The 25,989-nt window shown below is 41.0% G+C and overlaps 1 protein-coding gene across 1 annotated transcript; it reads right to left on the reverse strand.

The window, feature by feature from the left end:
- Positions 1-384: 384 nt before the first annotated feature.
- Positions 385-13,044, reverse strand: CSTA (cystatin A). Its single transcript, XM_056109437.1, has 3 exons — positions 12,966-13,044; positions 3,032-3,133; positions 385-513 (listed from the first exon to the last, which is right to left on the reverse strand). The coding sequence occupies exons 1-3, from the start codon at positions 13,029-13,031 to the stop codon at positions 385-387; spliced, it is 297 nt and encodes a 98-aa protein (XP_055965412.1). The 5' UTR covers positions 13,032-13,044.
- Positions 13,045-25,989: the final 12,945 nt, after the last annotated feature.

Genomic DNA, 25,989 nt, shown 5'->3' on the forward strand with positions numbered 1-25,989 from the left:
ATTTCCCAAAGGACTGGAGGACATACTTTGGGGGCAGGAGCCTCTGGTTTGATCTTTAATTTTACCCTCTGAGGATTGAGAGGATGTGCTGAATTTTTAGCACAGAGCATGCATGGCCCACAATCTAGCCTGCCTGGTGTCAGTGTAGTGGTTTTACTCAGCTGCATTACAACTGACCAATTTTTCTAAGATTTCCAGTTGACTTCAATTTGTATAGGGTATCTAAAGCAATAGCACTGATTTTTGAATAAGAAAGGGTAATTACTATTTAATACAATAGATGAGAAAATAGTTGAAGAACTGAATTTATTTAAAAACAATGTTCCTTTATTATGTATTAGCAGGGGTCTGCAGAAGGAATCAGACCATATTTAAAACATGCCACTAAAAACCTGTTATCTCATCATCCTTGCTCTTGTCAGTCTGGTAACCAGTGAGTTTCAAAGTCTGATTTTCTTGAGGAAGACTTTTGAATACTTTGATGTGAATATAAACATCTTCACTGACTTGAATCTGAAAGTTAAAGAAAGATTCATTTATAAGGATCCACATGAAGCAAAGGAGTTACAGATTTAGAGAGGCTTTAGTGCAATAGGTTTTCTGAACAGCATTCTGAGCCCAACTTTGATTTACTGATTAACTAATGCATCAATTTTAAAAACCTGCCTTGATTTATGAAAGATCACCAGGCTAAAGGCAGCATATAGGTAGCATATTTTTTATTTTTATATTTTATTATAATGTGAAGGTCAAGATTGTATTTAATTTTCAAAGACACACAGAACAAAAAACCCAAACCAGTCTTTCTGAGGAGTCAGGGTAGCACTGAGGTATACCTGGCAGAGCTTGGGGCTTGCTCTGCTCAGGATCACTCTGGGCTGTGTAGAGGATCAAATGTGGGTTGGAGGCATGTAACACAAGTGCTTTAACCCCTGTGCTCTCTCTCTAGCCAAGCAATGACAGTCTTTTTGGTAGTTCTGTCTTTTGACTCTCCAAGTTGAATGCCACTAAATTTAAGAAGGGAGGGAAAAAATCAGAATTGTTAGAGAAATTTTAGGATTTGTGGCTCCTATAACCTATTTTAGAAACTATAAGTTCCCACTGGTAGCAGGCTTAGTGTGCAAATAACCTAGCTCCCTTTTAGAGTAAAGAGGTTTTCTGGAAACTCACTGATATGAAGACTAAAAAAATCATAGTTGTTAATGAATGAATCCAGGACCTAGAAACTGAGGGTAAGACTTTCAACTTTTGTTCTTGGTTGATAATCTCTGGGTAGCTGAGATATAGATGGCTGATTTCTGATTTTTTTTAGGGGGAGTTATTTTTCCCTACTAACGGCTATAAACTTCATCTTTTGTGGGTGAGGGTGTTGTTACTTGAGCTCCCCGATTTAGTTTTCTCATGAATAACATAAGGGAAGTAAAATCATAGGTTTTTTTTTATAGAATTGTTGAAAGAATTAAATTTGATAATTCATGTTTAGCTCTCAGAACGTGCCTAACATTGTAAATGCTTTCCTTTGTTCCACACAGCACCTGCAAGTAGTTTGCTATTACTTGCATTAAACAGTAAAGGGAACTTGTATTGAGAAGATGAGGAGACACAATGACACAAGTTTTGACCAGTAGAACAAGTCAGACAAGAGTTCAGACTTAAACTATCTTACACCAAAGTCTGCAATATTGCCATTCCATTTACTTTTCTGTCACGTGAGAAAAAAGAGAGAAAGTTACAGCTGAACCTTCAATCCAGTCAGTGGCTCAGAGCAGAAAATGAAGCTAGGTAGCCAGAAAGTTAAGCATAAAGCTGGGGTGAACTTCTGTAGTCCAGCAGGTGAAGTTTGATAGCTGGAGAAAGGATGAGGAAAGGGGAGGAAGGGGAGGGAAAGGGGAGAGAGAAATAAAACACATGAGTTTGTTAAGATGTGAAATGTATGTTAATTGATCAGAAATTATGAAAATAAGATGTCAACTTTGATGAAATGTTTCTTATCTTTGAGCAAAATCACTTTAACTAAAAACCATTCTTTGCCAGCTGTGAAGAAAGCGAGCTGAGAGATGAAGAAACAAAGGTTCTGCTTTCGGAGTAAAGTTTATTATTTAACAAATAATGATTTCTTTTTACTATAAAAGAATAAAAGTGGTTCCCAAGTACCCCCAGCTGAGGGCGCTGGTGTGATAGTACAGTGGGTAAGGTACTTGCCTTGCACGCAGTGAAACTGGGTTTGATCCTCTGCATCCCATAGGATCTACTGAGCCCCAGGAGTGATCCCTGAGCACTGAGCCAGGAGTCATCCCTGAGCACCATTGGGTGTGGCCCCCCAAACAAAAGCAACAAAACCCACAAATATCCTCAGGTGACTTTTGGAATTGGTTCCTTCTTAATAAAGTTCACAAATATTTTCTTCAATTCAGAACTGGGTCAGTACATCATTTGATTTTTGAGATAGACATAAAACTCATCTTAAAAATTTTTAAAGTTCCACTTTTTAAACTGCAGTGACAGTGCCACAAGGTAAAACCTACTTGAGTCCCAAAAATTATTATTTAAATTAAATGGATTAAAATTATTCTTTAAAAGGTAAAGATGGCTAAAATTATTTTCCCAGCTAATGACTGGAGTCATTCATTAGATCCATTTAATTTGGGCACACAGAATCACAGGTTTCGAGGGAGAATAAGCTTTTTAAGATAGCATCTTGGCCAGCCCTGGCCTTTAACTGACTGAGATATTATCTTTCTGCTTCACACGTAAAGAAACCATGACATGACAACAAAATTAATAAACTTTCACAAAAGTCTTTCTGACAATTACTGGGAATCAATTTAAGAATCAATATAAGAGAACTTTCTAAATTCACAGGAAAAAAGGAGTTCTAAATATAACCCCAGCTGCTAACTTTGAAAGTTGGGGAATCTCACACAAGGTAAGATCTTGATTTAGATCAAATTATATGGTGGGGTGACAGGGAACATCACACAAAGTGAGAAATACGTATCTTTTTGTAACAAAGTGAAAATTGAATTCTAACCTTAATGTAGTAATTAACTCCAGCAACCACTTGAGTTTTGTATTCTACAGCTTTAAATTCTTCATAAGTCTCATTTGTTTTTTCTTCCAGCTGTGATTTAACCTTAGAAAGAAAAAAAAGAGCCAGCAAATGATTAAAGTTATGTTGGGCTACATTTATGTGACTTGTAAACCTGGAGCTTCAAATTCCTAAACATACTCACAGATGCTAATGAGAGCTATGAATTATTTACAGTATTGGGGGTCCCTGCGCGGTGCTGGGGATAATATACACTGAAAAGCCCGCAGTCTAGACCAAAGAGCGAGGAAGGAAAGAGTCTCACATACAATATGCAAATTTCATTGATTTGGGTTTTGTTTTTGTTTTTTGCTTTTTTTGGGACAGGAGGTCACACCTGGCGATGCACAGGGGTTACTCCTGGCTCTGCACTCAGGAGTTACTCCTGGCGGTGCTCAGGGGACCATATGGGATGCTGGGAATCGAACCCGCGTTGGCCGCGTGCAAGGTAAACGCCCTACCCGCTGTGCTATCATTGATTTTGTTGGGGAGTGGGAGGACACTCCTGCAGGTGCCTGAGTGTCCAGGGCCGGGGATCAAACCCTGGTACATAGAGTTCCCGTGCACAGCGCTTGCACACCAGCCTCTGGTCCTTCTCACAGACCCTTCCACACGCACATTTCTCTAGAATGCTTCGGTGTAGGTAGTTCTTTCCTGCCTTCAGCTCGATCCGATACAGTCTCTCTGATTCATCAGTTTTTGCTCAGAATCACCGCTGTACCTCTGTCAGGGCAAAGAATGAGCAGCAGCTTGTTTTCCAGGGCAGAGGAGAGTGAGAAGAGAAGTTCTGGGGGAAGTGTAACTGCTCTCTTTCAGACCTTCCATCAGCCCTCCTCTTCTAAACCCTGTGTCTCACTCTCGTCTTCAGAAGTTTCTAGTGTTCTGAGTGCTCTAGCCCGCTTAAGTTCTGCGGCGTGAGCCCGCTTGCTTCCAGCTCAGGCTCATTCCCGTGGAGAATGCTGTCCCGTCAGCCCCCGTTATATGTTTTCCATCTTCCAATACTGTGTCCATGTTTCTGAAACGGTATTTGCCTTTCTTCTGCTCTCTTTGTGCTTTGGGGTTTGTTCCCTTCCCTTCTCCCACAATCTGTTCCCTATCATTTAGGGGGGAAAGGGAAATAAACTTGTGTTTCATAGACCTTAATTATTGGGGAGGTACCACCCTGCCTTGCATGGAAGTGCTTTTTGGTGTGTGTGCACCTGCTTCAATTACTCTGCCTGCTGGGTTTTCCAGCGGCCACTCAAACCTTCCCAGCAGTGGACAAACCTTTCTATCCTTTTCTCTTGGTTCTCCAGTTTGGGTATCAGAACTATTTTCAGAAATGTAGACAACTGCACCTTTGAGTTATCAAACTGCTTCCTGGGCCAAACACGCTCGGTCTACCGTCATTTCCCTTCTGAGCTACAGAATATGTGTGAAGAATGCATTCTTGAGATGAAAAATGAAGACCCACAGTGAAAAAGACAAGAGTAAGACCAGCAGCAAAAACAGCAAAAACAAAAACCCAAACAGCAAACAAACACAGAAACGGAAAGAAATAGGGTATAGGAGAAAGAGAGAGAGGGAAAAAAGTAGAAAAGGGTAGAGAAACAGGTTAGGTAAGAAAAGAATTTCTTGGCCTTTGCTTTCCTTGACCAGCTCTTCTACAGCCAATGACAGTTATTAGTCAAGTCAGGCACTGATTTAGAGAGGGCTAATGTTTACACTAAAGTTGAAGTTATCTATTTATTTATTTGTTTTGCATTACTGGGATCAAACCCAAATCTTATATATGCAAGGCATATATTTTGCCAATGAGTCACATCTCTAGCCCTCCCCTCAAGTTGTTTATTTAAACTTCATTTTACAAATGAGGAACTTGAGGATATGAGTAGAATAACTACCTAAGGCTGAAAAATTATTAATTATAGTTCTTCAGAATTAGTAATCCCCTGGTTGATAGCGTATTATAATTATCTGTTATAATAATTGATATTCTTTCTGATTTCCAGTATTTTTATTCCTCCAAACATGTAGTCAAAGTTTGGATTTCTGTATGTCTTAAACACAGATTCAAATCTGTAGTCTTTTTATTTGTTTTCTCTATGGTCCACCAGCCCAGACTTATCCATGAGAGGTTTGTTTCCAAATGCCCAGGTCTGCTTCTTTTTGGGTCACACCCGGCAATGCAAAGGGGTTACTCCTGTGCTTCTATAAGTGCCTCCAGACATGTCAGATCATGTGATGTTAGGTTGTAGCAACAACCTGTGGGCTTACTTTCCCTTTTTCATAACACAAAACTGTATTGTTCTAATGTTTAGTGCAGCAAACTACGGCTGTGAGATTTGAAGCTGAGGAGAGGGGAGAGTGGCAGAAATGAAAGAAACCAGTCTGAAGACTGCTGCAGTGTTTAAATATTTCTTTAGGAGAGTAGTCGGGGGAAGGGGGAGGGAGGCCAGCTGGGAGTGGTATTTTAATGCCTGGTGATTAGACAGACAGAACTGAGCAGAACACTTTGGTTTCCGCCTTTCCCAGCCTGCCATGCATTATGGTAGTCAAAGTGAAGAAACAATGGGGATTTCTTGCTTGGGGTCCAGCCAGGGGAAGGATGTTACAGAGAGGTTACTAGTAAAATACACTGACCACAGAGATTACCACATTTTTATTATGGCTGAAGAGAACAGAGCTAGGAGAATTTAGTTCTCTGGAATCTGAAGATTTGAGCCATGGTCTACTCAACTTCCTCTGTCTGTAGATATTCTGCAGAAACATTTGCTTTCTGACTAACTTAGGAATGAATGCATAAAAAGATGACAGTGGTAACACGAACAGGTCATTCAAAGAAAGCATGATGTCTGGGGGTTGTGCCTGGCAACACTCAGCATTGTGCGGCAGAGATGGGGATGAAATGCAGGCCTCAATCTTGCAAGACAGGTTCTTCACCCAGGGGCCACAACCCTAAGCCCCGGAGAGGCCATATTTTGAGAAATCTGACAAGATGATTTTCTTTTCTTATTTTTTGTTTGGGTGGAGGAGGGTCTAAACCACACCCCCTGGTGCTCAGAGGCTACTCTTGGCTCTTTGTTCAGGTGAGTCTCCCACGCTTTTTAGAGGACCATATGCAGTGTCAAGGATTGAACTAAGATCACAGCTAAAACAGCTGCACTTGTAGCAGGTTCCTTACATCCTCTGCTATCTCTTCATTCCAGTTTACAGAGAGACCAAGGGAAGTGTAGGTAGAACTTAAAAGTACAGTGAGACTGGTGGGAGGGGAGGTGACTTGTTGACATTTGTCATTGGACTCCTCTGAGAAAAGCAGAAGTATATAGGAAAGGATGACAACTGGTATGAGTGGGGAATGGCTTGCTGAAGAAAGAATCTTAGACTGGAGAGAAAAATGAAATTCAGAAAAGAAAGAATAGACTGGTTAATTCTAGCCCACACAAACACAATCTTCTAAGAGAAGAAACTGAGAACCCTGCTGGAGAGTGTGTGAGGTTGGCAGAGAAGAAAGCAAGGAGAGAGAATGTGCAACCCTGCCTCTGCAGGGGTTTCTAGCAGAGGGCTAATAGGAGTGGGGTGTTTTGACAACCTTAGAGCCCTGTTGTGGTAATCATAATGACCTATTAGTGTAAACCTACAGAATCATGCTAGGTGAGCTTTCTGTGGTTCTTCATCTTCCTCGAGCTCAGTTCTCTGACCCTAGAGCAGAAGCTCAGCAGGAAGTTGTAAAAGTGGGAGTGATCCCTAATTGAGGGTTTTCATGCAAAGAAGGTCTGGGATCATGACAATCAGGGCTGGAGGAGGAGTACATGGAACCGTCCTGGGTCTGCCAGTATGAGGTCAAGAGAGTTTAGATGCATTTCCATGAGGAGGGGAGGGGAGGGTGAGTTCTGATGTGGCTGTATGGCAGTTTGGCTGGGGGTGGGGGGCAGTGGGAGAGGTGACTGATAAGGAGGCTGCGGTCAGAGAGGAAGACACGAATTTGTAGGTGGGTGAGAGCCATACCATGCTAAGCTGATGGGTGTGTCATGATGGAATGCAGATGGGTGTTTATGTGGTGCCCTGGCAGACCGAAATCATGACTGTGGGTGTGATAGGTATGGGCATGTGATCATTCAGGTTTATGACTTAGAGATGCATGCATACATACACCCTGATGTGTAATAATAGCAACCCTATTTTAAAAATATTATTCAACTGACTTAAAAAACAAAAAAAAGGCTACACCCAGCAGTGCTCAGAGGCCACACATAAAAGGGTTCATGCTGTGCTGGGGATTAGACCCAGGATTCCCACATGCATTCCTACCCTTTGAGCATGTGGGCATCTCCTTGGTCCTAAAATAACAATACTTTGCTGCTCATAAGCATTCAGAAGTATCCGGTGCTTTTGTTCCTATGAGAAAGGTACATAGATCAATAATAACAATGCTGGTAGGATCATCCATTTTGTCATTGTTTTCTTGATTTGGGGTCACATCTGGTGGTACTTAGGGTTTACTCTGAGTTCTGCATTCAGGAGTCACTCTTGGAGGTGCTCAGGGACCATATGCTGTATTGGGAATCAAATCTGGGTCAACAGGGTACAAGACAAGTGCCTTATTTGCTATACCAACTCCTTGGCCCCTCTATGTTTTTTTTTACTGACACATAGTATGACTTTTTTTGGATGGGACCATGTAACTATTTATTTCCTTGTGTTTCTCTTATCTCCAGACAGTTTTATTTATTTACCCAAGCACAGAATCCATCTTTACTTCCCCTTTCCCCTCTGCATTCAACAAGTATTGTGCACATAATCAACATCTTTTCAATGAAGTGACCAGGGCTATTTTCCTTCAGGGTAACTAGCCTCCCCAAATAATTCTCCAGTGGGCCCAGTAACGTCTCCATCGTGAGATTTGTTACTGTGTTTGGCATATCGAATACGTCTCGGGGAGCTTGCCAGGCTCTACCGTGCGGGCGAGATACTCTCGGTAGCTTGCCGGGCTCTCCGAGAGGGGCGGAGGAATCGAACTCGGGTCGGCCATGTTGGCTGCGTGCAAACGAAACACCCTACCGCTGTGCTATCGCTCCAGCCCACCCCAAATAATAAATAAGTTAAAAAGAATGATCCTTAACTGATAGAGTAGGAGGGGATTTTCCCCAAGTCTGCTCTGGATCATTAAGATCCTTGGGTACTAATGTCACAATTACCATTCAGTTCACAGTCACTTCAGAACACAGAAACTCTTCGGCCTTCAGAACTGTTCAACTCTCACCCCCAAGCTCTTTGTTTGACTTTCTTCTCTTTATTTTAATGTTTATATATTTAATAGCACAGCAGGTAGGGCGTTCGCCTTACAAGCGGCCAACATGGCCGACCCGAGTTCGATTCCTCCGCCCCTCTCGGAGAGCCCGGCAAGCTACCGAGAGTATTCGATATGCCAAACACAGTAACAACAAAGTCTCCAGTGGAGACATTACTGGGCCCGCTCGAGCAAATCGACGATCAATGGGAGGGCCTTTACCTTTACCTTTACCTTTTACTTTAGTTCAAACCACTATTAAAAGGATCCACGATGTAATTTTTTCTTTTTCTTTTTTATCCCCCTGTGTTTTTGTTTTGTTGTTCTTTTGGGCCATACCTGGAAGTGCTCAGGCTTACTCCTGGCTCTGAATTTAGGGATCACTCCTGGTGGGCTTGGGGAACTATATGGGATGCTGGATATCAAATGCGGGTCGACCACGTGCAAGGCGAGTGCTCTACCTGTTGTACTATCATTGCAGACTCCCCGCCCCCTTTAAAAAAGATATAATTGTCATCATCTCTGTGCAGGGTTTAAGTTAACAATTTGACTTGTATATATTGTGAAATGATTATTATAAGTTAATTATCTTATTTAGATATAAGATTTAATTTATATTAGTTTACACAGATTCAATAAAAAAGAAAACTCTCTAGTCACACCCGTAGACCTACTAAGAGGTTTTTTTTTTCAATTTAGATTCCCTACATAAATGAGCCCATATAATATTTGTCTTTCTCTGACTTACGCATAGCCTTTAGGTACAACCATATCTTTTCTTTCTATCCTTGTCCAGCATTCCTTTTTCACTTTTGTTGTTACATTCTTGAGCTTGTCCTTCCTATATCTACGTGGTGATCTTTCTCTTTTGTCCCTCCCTCCATTGGGTTCTTCCTTCAGTGGCTGTTCCACTAAGAAACTCTGAGAAGGACAGAGAAAGTTTTTTTTTTTTTCGGGTCACACCAGCAATGCTCAGGGGTTACTCCTGGCTCTGCACTCAGGAATTACTCCTGGTGGTGCCCTGGGGACCATATGGGATGCTGGGAATTTAACCTGGGTCGACTGCATACAAGGCAAATGCCCTACCCGCTGTACTATCATTCCAGCTCCAAAGACAGAGAAAGTTGACCAATTTCAGTGCCTCCAAAACTGCCTGCCTTTTAACAGGTGATTTAAAAAAAATAATGCAGTTTTGAAAAGCAAATAGAATTCTAAGGTAAATGACAGGTAGTGGACTTCATCACGGAGACCTCTCAGATGAAAACCGTCATATGATCACAAGCCCCTCCCCGCTGTCTGGCCTTTACAGACAACACTGATGAATCTTTTTTTTTTCTTTAAGATTTTTTTCCTGGCTTTGCACTCAGGGGACACCCCTGGCTGTGCTCAGGGGACTGACCACCTGGGATGCCGGAATTGGAGTTGGAACCTGGGTCAGCTGCATACAAGGCCAACGCCCTCACCACTGTGCATCACTCCATCCCCTGATGAAATTTTCTTTCCCTGAAAAGTGTTTCACTTCCCCCCCCTTTTTTTAAAGAGGGAATGGGTGATATTAATGCAAAAGTGCTCCGTAACCGGGTTATTCATTCCTCTACCTGTCAACACTTACTTAGGACTTTCTCTCTAATGCTGTCTCCTATGAAAGGGAAGACAAATGACAACTGAGTATAATGCATGAGGTTCTGAGCTATCACACAGTAATTATTCATCTTTAGTTAGGAGGTTTGACAATCTCTGATGTTCTTGGTGTCAAACCTATGATTATGAAAAAGTACTAAATTGGAGATTGTTTTAGATATCTCAATCTTCTTAAATAAATTATAAACTCTGTGAGAACAGAGACCATGTTTTACAGTCCTTGTATATATTTTTTACAGCACTTAATACAATGCTGGACACCTAAGAGATACTTAAGAGATACATCTACCATGAAATGCTTCATTGATATTTTTTTCTGAGATTGATTTAAACTTGCGAGTGGATATTTGCACTGAAAGGTAAAGTTCTAATCCTAGTTCTAATCCCTCATCCCTACATACTTCTTGTTCCTACATACTGTATGTGTGTGTGTGTGTGTGTGTGTGTGTGTGTGTGTGTGTAGCGGAAAAGGCAGGAAGCTAAAATCTGGAGAAAGTCTGGCTTCTTCATTAGATAGATATGTGATGATTGCCTGTCACTATTCTTTGAATGTCAGTGTTGTCATTTGAAAAATGGACAACCTTCTCTGCCTGCCCCAGGGGTTGTGAAGATCAAATGAGAGGTCAGACTTTATTTTGGTGGTGGTGGTGGTTGAGGGGGAGTCTTTACCAAGTGGTTCTTCAAATGTAAGAGCCCAGGACTCAGGGGAATTGAGCCTGACCGGGCTAGGGTCAGGTGTGTCTTATCATCTAGGCGTGTGCCTTATCTCTGTACACCCTCTTCAGCCCTGCCTGGGGTTAGATTTTTAAGAGTGAAAAGCACTTTCTGGGGAGAGGAAGCTGCTGCATAGTCCATATCTCTTTCACTCTGCCTCTCTGACAGGGCTAGAGCCTCAAATAAGCAGCAAGAAAATACTTTCCAATTAATTTTGTAATTTAAGGGTGGCTCAAAGGTGGGTATTATTAAGGACACAAAATCTTCCCACTACTTCCTATTAAGAAACAATTATTCTTGGGGCTGGAACGATAGCACAGCATGTAAGGCATTTGCCTTGCATTCAGCCAACCTGGGTTTGAATCCCAGCATCCCATATGGTCCCCTGAGAACCGCCAGGAGTAATTCCTGAGTGCAGAGTCAGGAGTAAGCCCTGTGCGTCTCTGGGCGTGACTCCCCTCTCCCTCCCCCCCCAAAAAGAAACAATTATTCTTGGTAACCAAGTTAGACTTTTTAAAAAAATCACTAAAATTTTCCATTCCCTCTTCATTTCAGAGTTCTTATCCTCCTCTACCACCACTCTCCTCATCCTCGCCTCCCCCAACACCCCCTCCTGCCAGACAAAAATTTGCTGCCTCACCTATGAGGGTTTCTTTCTTGCTCTCAGTCATTTTTTAATGCACAGTGATGCATTAAGTTCTTATAGGTCTGTGATTGGCAAAGCAAGCATATTATCTTTATCTTACAAGTGAAATAGAATTTTGTTATTGTTGCTGTTATTGTTCTGCTCTGATTTAAAAAATGCCCCTTTTTAGAGGTCACTTTGGAAATTATGTGTCTCTTGCTCTTGGCAGAGAAAATTGTGAACAGAAGTGTAGGCATCTTGGAAATAGGTTAGAAATGCACTGATCTGATCAGAGTCTGAATTTTACAGCTGATCAGGTGGTTCATATTTGCATTCAAACATTTGAGAACACTGTTCTGATACAAGGCCCAAAATCAAGGTGAAAAGAAGAATATTATGTTCTCCAAGAAAGAAGAGTTTCAAAGGATATATTTTTAAAAAGAGTTCCTGAAAGGGAAATATTTAGCTCAACAAATGAGTGGTGGAATTCTAAGCATGTGATATTTCTTGGAGAGTTTTCCAGTGCCCTAACAGAGAATGAAGGAGAGAGAGAGAGAGAGAGAGAGAGAGAGAGAGAGAGAGAGAGAGAGAGAGGAAGAAGACGAAGAAGGAGAAGAAGAAGAAGAAGAAGAAGAAGAAGCAGCAGCAGCAGCAGCAGCAGCAGCAGCAGCAGCAGCAGCAGAAGAAGAAGAAGAAGAAGAAGAAGAAGAAGAAGAAGAAGAAGAGAAGGAAGAGGAAGAAGAAATTATTCAAGAAGATAAGGCAACATATTATGAACCCCAAATAGTAATTTATACATTTTCTTCTAATAAAATACATAATACAATAAATGTTTATTATATAGGTGATAGTCAAGCAAGATTTAGAAAAAGGTATTCACTTGCTATAAACACTGAGTTCTGTTTTCATCATAATCAATTTTCGAATCACCATGGGCAGCATCAATAGTCTTCTTTACTCTCCTAACCATTTTCTTACCACTAAGCGACTAAAACATTGCTTTAGTCGAATTAATAGAAATTTTGTATGATATTGTTCTTCATTCATTGTAGGATTATCTCCTGGAGCCGGAGAGATGTACAGTGAGTAAGGTGCTTGCATTGCAACCTGACCCAGTTCCCATCCCTGGCATCCCACATGGCCCCCTCACACTAGCAGGAGTAGTTCTGACCATCACCAGGTGTGGCTCCAAAGCAAACAAATGAAGAAACCGGAAAAAAAAATTCCCTTCAGTTCAGGGAAATACATCTCCCAGAATTGTTAACCATCTTAGACTATAAATATATGTTGACTCCACTTGGTGAGAATATAAAGATTCATCAGAAACTGAATCAGTAATCCTGAAATCATGCATTGTCAGAGCTTTAGAGATGAGATGAGTACAAATTCTTTTTTGTACAATTGGAGAAACAGACCCAGAGAAGGGATGTGATTTGCACAGAAAGCTCTTATAGTTGGGATTACTTCGAGAGATGATCTGAAAAGAGTTTTAGTTTTAGGAGGTCCAGACAAAAATCATTTATTTCCCAACACTCTTGTTTTCTTGTTCACCCACACCCTCTGCAATAGGATCAAGCTAAGAACCAACATTTTGGACCAAAAAAAATTTATAGGATGTTACCACTCACCTCATTAGCAATCTCCTGGATTTCTGGAGTGGCAGGTTTGGCTTCAGTTAAGCCTCCAGGTATCATTTTGGCTAATTGCTTCTGCGCTGAGCAGGGTGCTAGAACAGAAATGATCAGGTAGGTGTGGAGACTGGGTTTTAAAAGAGGGTGGTGTTTAAAGGCCCCACCCACGGGATAACCACTAACCAACCAAATACACACACACACACACACACACACACACACACACACACACCACAAGAAGATGAGTCTTCTTTGAAGCAATTCTTTCTTTCTCAACAGAGCATGCTAACAAGAACTGGGGAGAATGAGTGATGGGGAAAGGAGTCAGGATATCTCCAGAGTCAGACCCAGTATTTTGATGTTGGTTCCACCCAGTTGCTTCTGACATAGAAACTCTGAAGTCACAACCAGATATTTTAAAATATAAGATATTCCTGATACTTTTAAAATATCTCACAAAATTTTATTTTTTAAATAAGAAATATTTATGTCAGTCCTGATTTGTTTACAGTATACACTTTAAATGATCTGGAGAGCTTGACTGGTTATTTATACTTAATTACTTTACTTTTTGTTATTTGGACCACATTACATGTTGCTTGAGGGGTGCTCCCAATTGTGAGGGTAGGGGTCACTCCCAGTGGACCGTGTGCAGTTCCAGGAATCAAACTGGGGTCTGCTGTCTGCAAGAAAACACCTTAACCCCGAACCATCTCTTCAGCCCTATACTTTATGTTTAGTTTAATTTCTAGAACAGTTTTACATATAGAAAACTATAAATAAGAAAATGACAAACACCTATATTCTTATCACTAAAAATGAAAAATTTGAACATTTTATTGTATTTAATTTTTATCTTTTCTTTTGATGGTAACATGAATCCAGGACCTCCAAATTCAAGTAAGTGTTCTATCACTGAGCTACATTCCCAGTCCAACTTTTTATCCTTTTAAAAATTTTTGCTTTTTGTTCTTGTAATACACTCAGGGCTTACTCCTGTCTCTGTGCTTGGGGATCAATCCTGGTCAGGTACAGGGGGCCATATGTGGTGTCTACTATCTAAGCTGGGTCAGCCACATACAAGGCAAGAGCCCTATTCACCACACTGTCACTCCAGTCTCCTTTGCATCTGTTTAAAGAGCTCTTTAATAGCTGTTTTAAGAAACACAAATTTATAGACTCCTTTACCCTCCCTCCTACCCCCTTTGCTCTTCAGAGGAGTAAGCTACACTGAGTTTGACCTCTTCTAGAACTTGTAATACCTTTACTTTGTGTGCTTTATTAAAAAATTACTTAATGAATGTGTATGTTAAACATATATTATGAATCATACTTTTTATTCAATTCATTTTAAATGAAAATAGTTTTATTTAGGGAAATATGAGGATATATATATATATATATATATATAAATAAATGAGCTTCTCCAGAGGAGGAAATATACATCTCAGTCTAGAATATATATCTCAGATTGAGTTGTGGTTGAATCTTCAAGTTAGAGAATCTGCCATACGTGAAAGAAAAGGATTACACATCTAAGAAGCCTGAGATGCAGGTGTTTCTCCACAGCGAAGAATGTGCCTCTTCTCAATGTACTTTTGAGTTGTTACATGTTGATAATAGGTAAATCAGTCTGGTTCATTTCTTCTTGAGTGTTTGATTGTGCCACCACCCAGAAGTGCACAGGAGTCACTCTGGTGAGGTTCGAGGGACTGGGATTGGACCCTGATCAGCTGCATTCCAGAAAAGCACCCCACCTGCTGAAAAGCACCCCACCCATCAATTGTTCCAGTCCCTAGTTCATTTCTTTAACTATTTTCTTTTAAAGTTTTTTTTTGGGGGGGGTGTCACACCCGGCGATGCACAGGGGTTACTCCTGGCTCTACACTCAGGAATTACTCCTGGGGGGCTCAGGGGACCATATGGGATGCTGGGAATCGAACCCAGGTCGGCCATGTGCAAGGCAAATGCTCTACCCACTGTGCTATCACTCCAGCCCCTCTTTAACTATTTTCTTTTAACTATCTTATGACAACTGCAAGACGAGAGTTCATATTTTACATATTTATTTCCTGCTGATAAATTTTTCAGTTATTTCTAGTTCTTTGCCCTTATGAACAATACTGCCTTTCCCCCATTTGTACTGTCTGTGATACCTTCTGTAGGCAAACTATATGAAAGCAAATTGCCGTTTGTGTATATTTTGTATTATTGTATTCCATTTTTGGAATATGTAACGCATGATAAAAATGTTCAAAAGGATCAAGAGCGTATGAGGAATTCCGCATTCACTCTGCTCCTTAGAGACCCTTTACCCTCCAGATACAACCTTCTTGCCTCCTTTAGACATATTCTTCACACCTGCAACTATATAAATAAGAACTATGCATAACACACACACGTACCTTTTTCTTTAAGGATCACACCTAGCTCAGGGTCTACTGCCAGATTCTCTCAGTATTCAGGGATCATTCCTGGCAGTGCTTGGGGTGCCATGCAGTGTCAGGAATTGAACCTGGGCTTCTTGAATGTAAAGTTTGTGCTTCAGCCAATTGGGATATTTCTTCAGTCCTAATGCCTTTCTTTTACATAAGTGGTATCCTAGTATAGAAACTGCTATGAACTTTGATTTCTAATTAATAATTTATTTTGGAAATTAGTCTATATAATTCTACAGAAAGGTGCTTCATTCCTTGGACTGTCTTGCAAGTGCAAGGCAAATTCTTGGAAACATGAAGGTGTACTACCAGATTTTGACTGGATCTCATCATGGAAAAACTATGACAGTATTTCTCAACTGAGAACTGCATGGCCCCCTTTTGGCCCCCCAGAATGTTTCAAGGGAGCCAAAGGTGAAAATCATGTCACGAGACTCGGGGATCACAGAGAAAAGTAAGAAGAAAGTAGGGAAATAACTGAGAAAAGAAAACTGTTGGGAAAATGTTGAAAAACATTGAACTCCAAGATTCTGTGCAGGTGTCTGTTACTGCCTGAAAGCCTTCATCATGTGTTGCGATTAGCAAATGTGGGTGACACGGTGCTCATCCAAGTGTCAAGCTGTCTTAGACTTTGACTCTGCCCCAGAAAATCCTTGATGTCTTTCCTAGTCTGTGTTCTCATACCCCAACGTCCAACATTTTTTCAAGACCCAGCTCATTTCTATCTCTCTGTTCCCCAGATAGCCCAGGTGCTCCTTATCTAATCTCGCCTGTGGTGGAATAGGGGGCCAGCAGCATGCCTCTCTTGTCTGACTGGAATTACACCCTGTTACTTTCTGTATTCCTTCTTGATTCTCAATAATTTATTTTAGAAGTTAAAACTGTACCAAAGCAGATAATTCTCTTATCATTGGATTTGTACTGCATTGTCTGAGTTCTTAAGGTTGTATGGATTCCTCTGAGCCTTAGGGGAGGAGTTATCTAGGGAGGAAGAGAAAAGCACAAAAGTGACTACTTCTATTAGTAGAATGGCCATTGATTTCTAAGGTGACTTTAAGATGTCTCAAATTGTTTTTATTCGGGGGGGGGGGGATAAATTATTCAGGTGATATTTATAAAAGCCGATATTTTCACATGTAACTCATCTTGCACTGGGGTGTTTCCTTCCTTCCTTCCTTCCTTCCTTCCTTCCTTCCTTCCTTCCTTCCTTCCTTCCTCCTTCCTTCCTTATTTTCAAATAAAATTAATATGCATCCCTGATCCACAGAAATTCCATTATAGGAGAGTTCTCTGAGGTAGAATTGGGTTGTTTGCTCCCTGTTATGTGTTTTTTTCCTACTGGGTCCTAGATATTCCAAAGGCTCAAAACCAGGTTTTACTATATTGTAAAGTGAAGGCTCTTGAATCATAAAAATAATGAGGATTTTTGTCCTCAGCTTTTGGTGCTAGTGTGGGTGCTTAAGCAGCTTACTATTCATACTCCCACACATACTGGGATAAATATATGAATACACTTTCTGTAAATCCCAGCATTCCCACTCCTAAATATCTGCCTGTGAGAAGTGAAAACATTCACACAGACTTATGTACATATGTTGTGTTACTCACAATAGCCCAAACTCGAAATAAAATCAAACATTAATTCAACTGATAAATAAAATTTAAAAAATAGTTGTATATCCAGATTGTTTCTCAACAAGGGCCATATGACCCTTTGTGGGCCCCCAAGATACTCCAATCCCACAGGTGAAAATCACATAAATGGGCCATGGAACGTGATTAGGGACCTAATTGATAGCATGGAAGATCACAGGAAGGAAGCAAGGTTGGAGGGTGCCAAAGCCAGGGGTGGAATGGGAAGGAGATAGAGAAGAAAGGAGACGAAGCTCCTTAAATGGTTCATAATAGTGATTATAATCAGTATATAAGTGCCCACACCCTTCCAATTGTACGCTCAAAATGCATACAAAAAATTGTGTACTCAGAAATACTTTATTCTCCTACTCCTCCTCCCACAAAGCTGAAATGAGAACACACACCTAAATGTGTGAGCACCACAGCCAGGCAAGGCTGCATCCTCTAGTTATCACACATCAGTAAGAACAACCACAATGAGGGGAAGGGGGAGGGAGAGATTAAAAAAAAACATGAAATATGCTTCAACAATTAAAACTTAGAAAGCCTACATTTTGAATAACTTCTTGATGTGTCTTTGGTCTTGCTTTTTATACTTCCTCAAATGTTTTACATTAATCTTAACTATTTATGTATCAAGATACTTCATGTCTGAAAAACTGCTGTAAAAATCCCATTGGAAGTGTATGCTCAGAAAGAGGTCCTTCCCTCTGCCACAGAGGCAGGGTGGAATGGGGGGGGGGGGGGAGAGATACTGGGATCAGTGATGGTGGAGAAAGGACACTGGTGGAGGGATATTCAATCATTTTATTACTGAAATCCAAGCACAAAAATTTGTAAGTCTACAACTGTACCTCATGGTGTTTCACTAATAAAAATTTTAAAAAAAAGAAGAGGTCATTCCTCTTGCCTACACTCTGGTGAATAGTAGATAAGATAAGATTGATTGATGATAAGAAAGCAGGTAAAGTATTTTATCTTTTAGCTGCTAAATAGTCGTTACTAAAATAATTCAAATTGGTTCAGAGTATGATTCAATGGTCAGAGTACTTACCTTGTATATATGAGGTCCTAAATTAAAACCCATTAAAGTTACAGTTTTTAGTGATGAGGAAGGTGCGGTAACTTTGTATATCAATATAAATGTCAATACATTGTAATCACATTATTTAAGTTACAAAAAAATACCCACCCCAAAACACCCAAAATCAAAAAAACAACCCCCCACCCCCACCCCCAACAAATCAAGCTGTAAGGAAACCATTTGAACTTTAGGAAAATAAATCTAGAAGGCTGGGCTGGCGCTCAGAGGTAGAGCACTAGCCTTACATGTATGAGACTTCTGATCCCCATTACTGCAACAAAAACGAAGTTTTAGGCAGGAATAAAGGAAAGGAACCCAGAGAGAGAGAGAGAGAGAGAGAGAGAGAGAGAGAGAGAGAGAGAAAGAGAGAGCGAGAGAGAGAGAGAGAGAGAGAAAGATTTATTCAGAAATTTTCACAATTGATCAATAAAAAGTTAAACCTGACCCAATGTCATGGCAAATGGACAGAGAGGAATGAAACAGGCATGACAACCTACAAAAATACTTTTAAGAGGGGAGGAGGGACAAGGAAAAGGGAGTCAGGCGTTTTATTCTGATGACAAAGTAGATAATTATTCTATTAATAGAATATGGAAGCACAAAAGGAAGAGCCTGCAAGCATGCTCTATCTATACATCTAAATGTGTGAGCACCATGTATCCTGAAGATGTAGATATATTGGAAAAAAAATTAACTTTCTTTTTCCAGGAAAATTCTGGGTGAACAAAGACCACAGAAGAAGAATTAAATCAAGACCTTACAAATATAATGTGGAAATCAGAAATTATAAAAAGGTAAAGGTAAAGGCCCTCCCGTTGATCGTCGATTTGCTCGAGCGGGCCCAGTAACGTCTCCATTGGAGACTTTGTTGTTACTGTGTCTGGCATATCGAATACTCTCGGTAGCTTGCCGGGCTCTCCGAGAGGGGCGGAGGAATCGAACTCGGGTCGGCCATGTTGGCCGCTTGTAAGGCGAACGCCCTACCCGCTGTGCTATCGCGCCAGCCCTGAGATTATAGACCTTTTTTTTTTTTTTGGAGGGCGGGGGTGGGGGGGAGCAGGCACACCCATCAATGCTCAGAGGTTACTCCTGGCTCTGCACTCAGGAATTACTATTGCTCCTGGCAGTGCTGGAGAGACCATATGGGATGCCAGAGATTGAACCCTGGTTGTGTGCAAGGCAAAAGCCTTACCTGCTGTATTATTGCTTCAGCCCTCCAATGAGCTTTTAAGAAAAGAAAACTTGTCTGAATATCTACTTATTTTACCATAAAACAAATGTGTCACTGTCACTGTCCTCCCGTTGTTCATCAATTTGCTTGAGTGGGCCCAGTAACATCTCCAATGGAGACTTTGTTGTTACTGTGTTTGGCATATCAAGTACATCACGGGTAGCTTGCCAGGCTCTGCCGTGCAGGCGAGATACTCTCGGTAGCTTACCGAGCTCTCCGAGAGGGGCAGAGGAATCAAACTCGGGTAGGCCATGTTGGCTGCATGCAAGGCAAACACCCTACCCACTGTGCTATAACTCCAGCCCACATTCTTAAATTTTCTACATTAGGTGTATGTGGCCGTGCGACATCTTATTATGACATCTTATTATCTCATTCCTACTTTGGACAAACTGGCAGGCTACTGAATGTAGTCTGCCCACACGGCAGAGTCTGGCAAACTCCCCGTGGCGTACCCAATATGCCAAATACCAGTAACAATGATGGGTCTCATTCTCCTAAAGAGCCTTGAATATAATCTCAGGGCTAGGATGAAGGAGACGTTACTGGGGCCTGCTCGAGGCAATCGACGAATAACAGGATGATTTGTGATTGTGTGATTGAGCTGTATATCATTTTCTACAGCTGTGTGCTGTGTATCATTGCAGTTCCAATAGCGTTTAAAATTATAGAAAAATAATTTAAATGTTAATAACTCCTATCTTAAAATTATTTGTTTTGTAAACTTTCTTGCTGTAAATCATAAAGATCTAACAATTTTCTCTTATCATTTCATTATATTTTCTGGATAAAAGTTTTAAATATCTTTTTGACAAACCTTCGTTACTATCTTCTGTTTCTCTGTAGCTGTCATACAAAGATTAGAATCAGTTGGTGGAGTAACGCATGGGTTTTTTCTTCTAGGATTGGCAGGGAGAGGAGAGGAGATTGAGGGTAATGAAACGTTTTTTTAAAAATCATGGGCTGGGTGTGGTCAGCTGTAAGGCACTTGCTTTGTATGTGTGAAGTCCTGGGTTTGATCCCCAGCACCGTGTTTCCCTGAGGACTGCTAGCAGTGATCTCTGAAGACCAAGATGGGAGGACCCTTGTGCACCACTGAGTATGACGCCCCAAAACCAAAATAACTTAATATATAAAAAAAATCAATCACACAGTTGAGTCTATTTCCTCTACTGAACTGTACTCCCAAAATGATTGAGATGATATATTCTATGTTAAATATGCAAGCTCCCCGTGAAGTATTCAATATGACAAACACAGTAACAACAAAAGTCTCCAATGGAGACGTTACTGGGCCCGCTCGAGCAAATCGATGATCAACGGGAGGGCCTTTACTTTACTTTAAATATGTTTTATTGTAATAAAAAAATCTTAGCGCCCCCAGTGGGGAGACTCAGAGGACAAGGCAGTGAGTTCTGTATCAGGAGGCTCCTAAGTGATTTAGATCTGAGGTCATCAAGACGTAGGTCAGAAACAGTGACTTTTATTTATTTTTATTTATTTTTTGCTTTTTGGGTCACACCTGGCAAAGCACAGGGGTTACTCCTGGCTCTGCGCTCAGGAATTACCCCTGGCGGTGCTCAGGGGACCATATGGGATGCTAGGAATTGAACCCGGGTTGGCCTCATGCAAGGCAAATGCCTACCCGCTGTGCTATTGCTCCAGTCCCAGAAACAGTGACATTTTTTTCCCCTTTATTTTATTTTATTTTATTTTTTTTACAGTTGTAGATTTACAATTTTTTGTGCTTTGGTTTCAATTATACAATGATCAGATACCCATCCCTCCACCAGTGCCCATTTTCCACCACCATGGATAATATCCCCCCACCCCCATCCCCCCATCCCACCTGTCTCTGTGGCAGGGCAATCCCCTGTGTTCTCTCTCTCCTTTTGGGTGTTGTGGTCTTCAAAAGAGGCATTGAGTGGCAAACATGTTCAGTCCACAGTCTACTTTCGACATGCATCTCCCCTCCTGGGAGGATCCTCCAAACATCCTTTATTTGGTGCTCCCTTCTCTTTCTGAACTGCCCTTTCCTCTAGGATACCCGGCTGGCCTCTAAGTTATGGAGTAATCCTGCTGGTGCTGATCTCAGCTATTCTTGGGTATTAATCTCATACTTTGTTACTTTATATCCCCCAGATGAATGCAATCTTTCTATGTCTATCCCTCTCTTTCTGACTCATTTCGCTTAGCATGATACTTTCCATATTGTACCACTTGTATGTAAATTTCATGACTTCATCTTTTCTAAGAGCTACATAGTACTCCATTGTGTAGATGTACCAAAGTTTCTTTAACCAGTCATCTGTTCTTGGGCATTCAGGTTTCTTCCAGTTTCTGGCTATTGTAAAGAGTGCTGCAATGAACAAACAAGTGCAGATGTCACTTCGACTATACATTTTTGCCTCTCTGGGATATATTCCCAGGAGTGGTATTGCTGGGTCAAATGGGAGCTCAATTTCTAATTTTTTGAGAATCGTCCATACTGTTTTCCAGAAGGGCTGAACCAGTGGACATTCCCACCAACAGTGAAGGAGTGTCCCTTTCTCGCCACATCCACGCCAGCATGGGTTGCTTTTGTTCTTTTGAATGTGGGCCAGTCTCTGAGGTGTGAGATGGTATCTCATTGTGGTTTTGATCTACATCTCCCTGATGATTAATGATGTAGAGCATTTTCTCATGTGCTTTTTTGCCATTCGGATTTCTTCTTTGAGAAAGTTTCTGTTCATTTCATTGCCCCATTTTTTGATGGGGTTGGATGTTTTCTTCTTGTGGAGTTTAACCAGTATTTTGTATATCCTGGATATCAACCCCTTGTCAGATGTGTATTCGGTGAATATCCTTTCCCATTCTGTAGACTGTCTTTGTATTTTGGTCACTGTTTCTTTGGAGGTGCAGAAGCTTCTTAGTTTAAGATAGTCCCATTTATCTATCTCTGTTTTCACTTGCTCGGCCAGTGGCGTGGCATCTTTGAAGATACCATTAGCTTCAATGTCATGGAGGATTTTGCCAACTTTATCTTCAATGTACCTTATGGTTTCTGGTCTGATGTTGAGGTCTTTAATCCATTTTGATCTTACTTTTGTACATGGTGTTAGGCAGAGTTCTGAGCCTATTTTTTTGCATGTAGCCATCCAGTGATGCCAACACAATTTATTAAAGAGGCTTTCCTTACTCCACTTCACATTACTTGCACCTTTATCAAAGATTAGATGAGCATATGATTGAGGGGAGATGTCAGTGTATTCAACCCTGTTCCATTGGTCTGCAGTTCTGCCTTTGTTCCAGTACCATGCTGTTTTAATTATTACCGCTTTGTAGTACAGTTTGAAGTTCGGGAGGTTGATTCCTCCCATTTTCTTTTTCCCAAGAATTGCTTTAGCTATTCGTGGGGGCTTATTGTTCCATATAAATTTCAGGAGTGTTTGCTCCATTTCTTTGAAGAATGTCATGGGTATCCTTATAGGGATTGCATTGAATTTATACAATGCTTTCGGTAGTATTGCCATTTTGACAATGTTAAGTCTCCGGACCCATGAGCAGGGGATATCTTTCCATTTCCTCATGTCCTCTTTTATTTTCTGAAGTAGCATTTTGTAGTTTTCTTTGTACAGGTCCTTTACTTCCTTAGTTAAGCTGATTCCTAGGTACTTGATTTTCTGGGGCACAATTATGATCGGGATTGTTTTTTTCATGTTGCTTTCTTCTCTCTCACTGTTTGCGTATAGGAAAGCCATGGACTTTTGGGTATTGATTTTATAACCTGCAACTTTACTATACGAGTCTATTGTTTCTAGGAGTTTTTTGGTGGAAGTTATTGGGTTCTCTAAGTAGAGTATTATATCATCTGCGAATAGTGAGAGCTTGATTTCTTCCTTTCCTACCTGGATGCCCTTAATATCTTTTTCCTGCCTAATCGCTATTGCAAGTACTTCCAGTACTATATTGAACAGCAGTGGAGAGAGTGGACATCCCTTTCTCGTCCCTGATCTTAGAGGGAAGGCTCTCAGTTTTTCCCCATTGAGGATGATGCTTGCTGTAGGCTTGTGGTAGATGGCTTTAATTATGTTGAGGAAAGTCCCCTCTATACCCATTTTGGCTAGGTTTTCATCATAAAGGGGTGCTGGATCTTATCAAATGCTTTCTCTGCATCTATTGATATGATCATATGCTTTTTATCTTTTCTTTTGTTGATATGGTGGATTATGTTGATTGATTTCCGAATGTTAAACCATCCTTGCATCCCTGGGATGAATCCTACTTGGTCATGGTGTATGATCTTTTTGATGAGTAGTTGGATCCTATTTGCTAGTAGTTTGTTGAGGATCTTTGCATCTGTGTTCATCAGGGATATCGGCCTGTAATTCTCTTTCTTTGTGGTATCTCTGTCTGCTTTTGGTATCAGTGTGATATTTGCTTCATAGAAACGAAACAGTGACTTTTAATGAATCATGTTTGCGTGTGTCATAGCTGTGGAGTAAGCATCACTCTATATTACGTGCGAGTTCTCCTGGAATCCCCCATATCCAGTAAAGGGGCAGCCTCCTCCTACCCCCAACTGCTTCTTTACATAGATTTTCCTTCCTTACCTCCCAGTCTCTGAAAAAATTGATTGCAAAATATTTCTAGTACACAAGGTACCATGTGCTGTTCTTCACACAACAATTACAAGGTTCTTTTGTAAATAAAAATTAGATGGTGTTTCTTTCTTGTATAAAGACCTTTAATCTTTTCCCAACCAATTAAGAAAAAAATTCAGCTTCCTCTAATGGGCTACTAGGCCTTGTATCATTCAATCTTAACATAACTCCCTAATATTGTATTGAAATAATTTCCCCTCTGTGGTTTCTGTATGCGCTGATCTCATCTAGTTTTTGGAAGGTGACAAGTTTTTCCTTAATGAGGCTCTTGGTAATCTTAGAGGTAGAAATGTGCTTTCCCAGAGCCTGGATCCATGCTTGGCAGATAGGAGGCATTCAATAGCAATTAAATTGAAAGGTTAAACACTAAACTGTTTTTCTGTACTTCTCCTCCATCTGACTATAAAAACTGGCATTGGGAGGGGACAGTTTACTGCCTTTTTTCTTGTCATCCTGGTATCTATCAAATGCGCAAGAGATAGTAAAGGCTCAATAAGTCTTAGTAATGTATGCACATACTCAGCTCTTGATATGAGTTGCACCATAAATCCATTCAATTTATCTTCACTTATTACAGAAAATGGAAATAGGATATTTCTGGTCCTCCTCCCCTCCATCTTCCCAGGATGTCAGTGAAGCGGAGAGATAAAAATGGGACTCTGATTACCTATGCCTGCTTCAATTGAAATAGTTCTTTTTAATTCTTTTTGTGGGGAGGGGAACCATGAGAAGTACCACTTACCCATTCCCTGCAGTTATGGAAGTGGCTTCCACAGCAATTATTTTTAGACATTTACTGCTAAGAAAATAAGTAGGAGTTGAAGAAGTGGTTCAATGATGGAGAACTTGACTTACATGTATGAGGTCCTGGGTTCAATTCCTAGCATTACTCCAAAAAACAAAAGGCTAAAAAACAAGGGCCAGGAGATGTGCTCTACCTGATTTTGATCCCGAGCATCATACTGGTCCCCTGAACATGACTGAGTGCAGCCCTAAAGGACCTCTAGCACCTCGCAGGTGTCCCCAGTGATCCCTGGCATTTCAGGGCCCAAACAGCACCCCATCCTCTGGTCCTTGCATTGCACCTGCCAGTTGGCTCAGAATCACCAGTGGGACCCTCATGTCTCCTGCTTGGTAAGCCTCCCAAAGGAAGGAAACAACTATCTTCCTCCAAAATGGACAATACTTGAATATGTCAATAATCAAAGATCCACGAATGGCAAAGATTAATGAACACTTAAGGCAATTCAGAAGAAATAGAAATCACCCTGAGTTAGTCTCCAAGGCCTTGCTCAGAGTTTCATCCTTTTTTGCAGTGTCCTGGGTCAAACCCAGGTCCCCTACACGTCCTTTTTCCAACTATGTCTCAAGTAAAGACTAGTTAGTACAATGATAAAAGGTAAAAGGTAAAGGCCCTCCCGTTGTTCATCAATTTGCTTGAGCGGGCCCAGTAACATCTCCATTGGAGACTTTGTTGTTACTGTGTTTGGCATATTGAATATATTGAATACGTCACGGGGAGCTTGCCAGGCTCTGCCATGCGGGCGAGATACTCTCGATAGCTTGCCGGGCTCTCTGAGAGGGGTGAAGGAATCGAACTCGGGTCGGCCATGTTGGCTGCGTGCAAGGCAAATGCCCTACCGCTGTGCTATCACTCCAGCACAGCAATAGCACAGTGGGTAGGGCGTTTGCCCTGCACACGGCTGACCCAGGTTCGATTCCCCAGTACAATGATAATATATTATTTTCCATGAGTTCATCTCACTTTCTATCAGATTCATTCAGAATAGAGTGAAGTAAATAACAATGATGAAATTTTTCTGCACAAGGTAGATTCCATTTGGATTGATTTTGACTGGCCAGCCTCTAGGTCACCATGCAAATGGCATTTCTGAGGGAACTTGCAAGTTTCCACCAATTTAGAAGCAAACTTTGTCACCAGGTGACAGCAATCTTTGTTAACTTTATATGTCAACTCCCTGCATCACAC

Source organism: Sorex fumeus, unplaced genomic scaffold (genome assembly GCF_029834395.1).
Source record: "Sorex fumeus unplaced genomic scaffold, SorFum_2.1 ptg000265l, whole genome shotgun sequence".
NCBI lineage: Eukaryota > Metazoa > Chordata > Mammalia > Eulipotyphla > Soricidae > Sorex > Sorex fumeus.